Source organism: Musa acuminata, chromosome BXJ3-11 (genome assembly GCF_036884655.1).
Source record: "Musa acuminata AAA Group cultivar baxijiao chromosome BXJ3-11, Cavendish_Baxijiao_AAA, whole genome shotgun sequence".
In the NCBI taxonomy this organism is placed as follows: Eukaryota; Viridiplantae; Streptophyta; class Magnoliopsida; order Zingiberales; family Musaceae; genus Musa; species Musa acuminata.
Window position 1 is genome coordinate 7701258 of NC_088359.1, and position 6000 is coordinate 7707257.

The 6000-nt window shown below is 41.3% G+C and overlaps 1 protein-coding gene across 1 annotated transcript; it reads right to left on the minus strand.

Moving 5' to 3' along the window:
- Positions 1-3164: 3164 nt before the first annotated feature.
- LOC135652202 (UDP-glucose 6-dehydrogenase 5-like) lies at positions 3165-5166 on the minus strand. The gene is made up of 2 exons (XM_065172998.1): positions 5064-5166; positions 3165-4774 (listed from the first exon to the last, which is right to left on the minus strand). The coding sequence occupies exon 2, from the start codon at positions 4741-4743 to the stop codon at positions 3301-3303; it is 1443 nt and encodes a 480-aa protein (XP_065029070.1). The 5' UTR covers positions 4744-4774; positions 5064-5166; the 3' UTR covers positions 3165-3300.
- Positions 5167-6000: the final 834 nt, after the last annotated feature.

The window sequence follows — 6000 nt, forward strand, 5'->3', positions numbered from 1 at the left end:
GACCAGAATGATGTTGCAGAAAGAAGAAACCGAACCTTATTAGACATGGTGCAGAGTCTGCTTAGCAACTTCAGTCTTCCTAAGTTCTTGTGGACTGAAGCACTAAAGACGGTTGTGTATATAATAAACCGAGTTCCAACCAAGGCTGTCCAAAAGATATCATTTGAACTATGGAAAGGTTGGAAACCGAGTTTGCGACATATGCGAATTTGGGGATGTTTGTCTGAAGTCAGGATATATAATCCACAAGAGAAGAAATTGGACCCGAGGACTGTTAGTGGGTATTTCATTGGATATGCCGAAAAGTCAAAAGGTTACAGATTCTATTGTCCATCTCACACAACTAGGATTGTGGAATCAAGAAATGCTAAATTTCTTGAGGATGATGTGATTAGTGGGAGCGATCATTTCAAGAACATAGTTTCCGCACATGATCATATAGAATCTCAACCTTCCACATCAAATGATAGATTGGTTATAGTTCATAGCACTCCTCAAGTACAAACTAGTGCTGAACAACCAATCATTGAAATTCCACAAGTTGTTGATAGTATTCTAATAGATCAAGCAGTTCAGGAATTACGCTCCTGAACAACTATTGAACCATAAGTTCCTCAAGGAACCATTGGTACAACATTAAGAAGATCTACTAGAAATAAAAGATCAGTAATTCTTAGTGAATATGTTGTATATCTACAAGAATCTGATTATAATATTGGAGCCAAAAATGATCCTGAAACATTTTCACAAGCCATGAGTTGCAAAGAGTCAAATTTGTGGCATGATGCCATGAAAGAAGAGATGAATTCCATGATGAGCAATGAAGTTTGGGATCTTGTAGAGTTGCCTAATGAAGCAAAGGCTATTGGTTGCAAATGGGTCTTTAAAACTAAGAAAGATTCGTTAGGCAACATTGAGAGATACAAGGCAAGACTTGTTGCAAAGGGATTTACTCAAAAAGAGGGAATCGATTATACGGAGACGTTTTCTCCTATATCTAAGAAAGATTCTCTATGTATAATTTTGGCATTAGTTGCTCATTTTGACCTTGAATTGCAACAAATGGATGTGAAAATGGTATTTCTAAATGGAGATCTAGAGGAAGAGGTTTATATGAAACAACCTGAAGGTTTCTCCTCTAGTGTTGGTGAACACTTGGTTTGCAAACTTAGGAAGTCTATATACGACTTAAAACAAGCCTCTCGCCAATGGTATTTTAAATTTCATGAAGTGATTTCTTCATTCGGATTTGTTGAAAATCCCATGAATCAATACATATACCAGAAGGTTAGTGGGAGTAAAATATGTTTCCTTGTTTTATACGTAGATGATATTTTGCTTGCAACCAACGATAAGGGTTTGCTGCATAAGGTGAAACAATTCCTTTCTAAAAATTTTGACATGAAGGATATGGGTGAAGCATCTTATGTCATTGGCATTAAGATCCATAGAGATAAACCTCGAAGCATTTTAGGTCTATCACAAGAAACCTATATTGATAAATTTTTAGAAAGATTTCGGATGAAGGATTGTTCACCAAGTGTTGCTCCCATTGTGAAAGGTGATAGGTTCAATTTGAACCAATGCCCAAAGAACAACTTTGAAAGGGAATCAATGAAAAACATCTCATATGCTTCTATCGTAGGAAGCCTTATGTATGCTCAGGTCTGTACAAGACCTGATTTTGCATTTATTGTGGGGATGCTAGGTCGATATCATAGTAATCCAGGTATGGACCACTAGAGAGCTGCAAAGAAAGTGATGAGGTATCTACAAGGAACCAAAGATTACATACTTATATATAGACATACAGACAATCTGGATGTGATTGGTTACTCAGATTCAGACTTCGCCGGTTGTGTTGATTCTCGTAAATCAACATCATGATATATTTTTATGATGGCCGGTGGAGCTATTTCTCGGAGAAGCGCTAAGCAGACCTTGACTGCTACTTCTACCATGGAAGCTGAGTTTGTCTCTTGTTTTGAGGCTACTTCACATGGTGTATGGATTAAGAGTTTCATTTCTGGGCTTAGAATTATGGATTCTATTTCTAAGCCATTAAAAATTTTCTGTGACAATTCAGCTGCTGTCTTTATGGCTAAAAACAATAAAAGTGGAAGTCGAAGTAAACATATCGACATTAAGTATCTAGCCATAAGAGAACGTGTAAAGGAAAAGAAAGTGGTCATTGAGCATATTAGCACTGAATTGATGATTGCTGATCCTTTGACTAAAGGCATGCCACCTCTGAAATTCAAGGATCATGTAGAGAAAATGGGACTTGGTTCCACTTTGTAATGATATTGAAACTCTTATATATTATGTAAATTTCTCATTCATGGGCACATTATTTTGAGAAAATATATTGTTACTGGACCAAGAATAAACATAAGGTTTATTCATTAAGTAATATTACCATATTAAGATTAAGAAACTAAATACATCGTGATACATAGATGATAATACTCGCTCTTAGAGGACTTATCGCTATGATTCGTGTATTTATTTATTAAGAAAGTTGTTCAAGAAAAATTAATTCAAATTATTAATATAAACGTATGGACCAAGTGGGAGAATGTAATCGTTATTATTAAATATTTAATATAACTGTTCTCATTATGATTCATAATTCATTATCATGAATTTTTTCATTTATTATGATTTAAATGATTTCAGTTTTTTATTCTTTATGTATGAAACCGTTATTATTAAATTGAATATTTAATATCATTAAAGTTCTTAAGGTCCAAACGTTACAAATTTGAATTAATTCTTGAACGTTATGATTTGGTGATAATAAATATTCTTGATGGGAGAACACATATATATATAAGAATTTTGGTCCCTGGGCTCAATCATCTCTTTGAAGCGAAAGGCTTTCCTACACCATCTAAAGCGAGAGTTCTGAGCAGAGAAGTACCAAAGTTCAAGAAGAAACCTCGACAATGGTTGGAGGTACGTTATTTTATTTCCGCATCAGTTTTTATTGTGTTTCTATTATAATAATTTATAAACACAAGTTGGTTTAAGTGATTTCTTACACAGTTCCCAACTTTCTTAATTAGTCTTACGAGTTCTGCTTCTGTTTATAACGATCGCAGTTCTGCCAATGGATCATAAAAGCAGTTTAGGAGAACGATCACCTCCAAATTCTATTCCGATAAAAGACATAACTACATTGTATCTTCACTCGAAGAGGTGAAAGAAACAGAACACTAATTCCGGAGAAAATAAAACAGTAATCATAACAAAAATGCATCATCATTGCTACGTTCCCTTCTGAGCTGAGGGCTTCTATCATGCAACGGCAGGCAAGTCTTTGAGCCACGAGTCCAGTGGCTTCCCAATGGCGTAAACGATGAAGCCGATCGCCCTCAGCTTCTCCGGGTCGACCACGTTGCGCCCGTCGAACACGAACGCTGGCTTCTGCATGTCGTCGTAGATCCTCCGGTAGTCCAGCTCCTTGAACTCGTCCCACTCCGTCAAGATGCACACCCCGTGCGCCCCCTTGGCGGCCTCGTACGCGTCCCACGCGATGCTCACCTGCTTCACGGCCGTGGGGCTCATGGGCTGCAGGTGCACCGGGTGATCCCAGTCGAACTTGTTCGTCGCGAGGTCACGTTGGATCTGGTCATCGGTCACCTGGGGGTCGTAGATGCTGATCGTGGCCTTGTCCCGCAGGAGGCCCTTGCAGACGTCGATGGCGGGGGTCTCCCTCGTGTCCCCGGTGTCCTTCTTGAAAGCAAACCCGAGCACGGCAATCTTCTTGCCCGACACCGTGTTGAACATGGAGGACACCACCCGGTTCACGAAGCGGTTCTTCTGGTAGTCGTTGATCTGGATGACCTGCTTCCAGTAGTTAGCCACCACTGACAGACCATTGCATTCAGAGATGTAGACCAGATTGAGGATGTCCTTTTGGAAGCAGGACCCTCCGAATCCAACGCTAGCATTCAAGAACTTGGGGCCGATTCTGGAATCCTTCCCCACGGCGTAGGCCACCTCAGACACATTAGCTCCGGTGGCTTCACAGAGTGCGGAAATGGCGTTGATCGAGGAGATCCTCTGTGCCAGGAAAGCATTGGCTGCAAGTTTCGATAGTTCCGCAGACCACAGATTAGTGGTCAGAATCCGGTCTTCGGGTACCCAATGGGCATACACATCTTTCAGTGCTTGGACGGCCTTACGGCCCTCTGGAGTCTCCCGGCCACCGATGAGAACACGGTCGGGCTTGAACAGATCCTGCATGGCGGTTCCCTCCGCAAGGAACTCCGGGTTGGAGAGGATCTGGTAGTTGATTCCCTTGCTGTTGTGAGTCAAGATCTTCTCGATGGCCTCTGCAGTCTTGACGGGGACTGTGGATTTCTCGACGACGATCTTGTCGGATTTGGAGACGTCGGCGATCATGCGAGCAGCGCTCTCCCAGTAGGTCAGGTCAGCAGCCTTGCCTGCTCCAAGGCCGCGGGTTTTGGTGGGGGTGTTCACGGAGACGAAGATGATGTCGGCCTCCGAGACATGCTTTTCGATGTCAGTGCTGAAGAAGAGGTTCTTTCCGCGGCATTGCTTCACTGCATCATCGAGGCCGGGCTCGTAGATAGGAAGTTGATCGCTGTTCCATGCTGCGATCCGGTTGACGGAGATATCAACGACGACCACCTCGATGGAGGGGCACTTGAGGGCAATCACCGCCATGGTCGGGCCACCAACGTAGCCAGCTCCAATGCAGCAGATCTTCACCATCTTAGTGGCTTACCGAATGATCTTCGAGTGCCTGACATGAATCAGTTTAGAAAATTGCAAGGGACGAATCTATGCAAGATGTCAGATTGAAAACTTATGATGATGAAAAATAACAGTTTCAAGAACAGATTCAGAAAACCACAGAAGTCAGATTGCAAAGGAAGCCAAAAACACGAAAGGAGAGATCTGTATAACAGAAGGTTAACAAAGAGAATAAGAAGGGGAATGCCTTGAAGTTGTTTTACAAGCACAATTGAGACAGAGCATATGACAAACAGAGAAAACAAATGCCAAACATTAGAGATCACATAAGAGATTACCTTTCAAGGTGCTCCAGTCTAGATCAGATGAGAAGGAAAGGAGAAATAGAGAGAGGTTCTAAGGGAATGGAGAAGAAAAAGAAAGGATTTCTGGTGCTCAAACACGAGGAGACTCCCCTGCTTAAATACCCAAACTCAACTGCGGTCTACACCTCCCCTTTCAGAAAAGTAATAAAAGAGAAGACTAGATTTACTAGCTTAGTCGGGCAGTTCCACACGCTGTCCACCATTTCCAACTCTACCAAACATTAACAATGACGTGGGCCATGCAATTTAGCTCAGATTCCAGCAATTACTACCTTTCAGAAACAAGGATTCTGCTTCATATTCCGAAAGATCCAATGTCCTGCCTCTATAGGCAGGAAGAACAGCTGTACAATCACTAGGAATAATAGAGTTCACAGTGTGCTGAGCTACAGTCAAACAGTGCATCTAATCACAGGATGGTGGTATATACCGAGTACACAAAAACGACAAGACACTGCAAGCTGAAATAGATTACAACATCAAACAACGAATTCAAGACCTTCATAAGCAAACATGTCAGTCTAATACAGACCAAACGTGGAAATTCTATACTACTAGACACACAAACAGAGCACAGAAGATTCCAACATGTAAAAGAATGTAATCATAAAAATTGCAACTTTGAAATCAATTTTTAACCGAGACAAAAGAGGGGAGAAAAGAAACCCTAGCAGAAGTACCAGTGAGCACAGAAATCCTTCGCTTGCACGTGAGTTAGAATTCCATTTCCAAGCGAAGAAGAATCTTTCAGCATTGACATTAAGTGTAAAACGAGAGGAAGCTTCAAATTCAAGGAAAGACAGCGACCCAAAACCTAAAATTAGTGACGACTTCGAGTGAGATGCAAGCGATCGAGTATCCATCACCTGTCGACAAAACACCAGAAGAATTGAGGGAGGATCGATGAGAG

Coding starts and splice junctions, on each gene's coding strand:
- LOC135652202 (XM_065172998.1), bottom strand. CDS start 4,743: ATGGTGAAGATCTGCTGCATTGGAGCTGGCTACGTTGGTGGCCCGACC.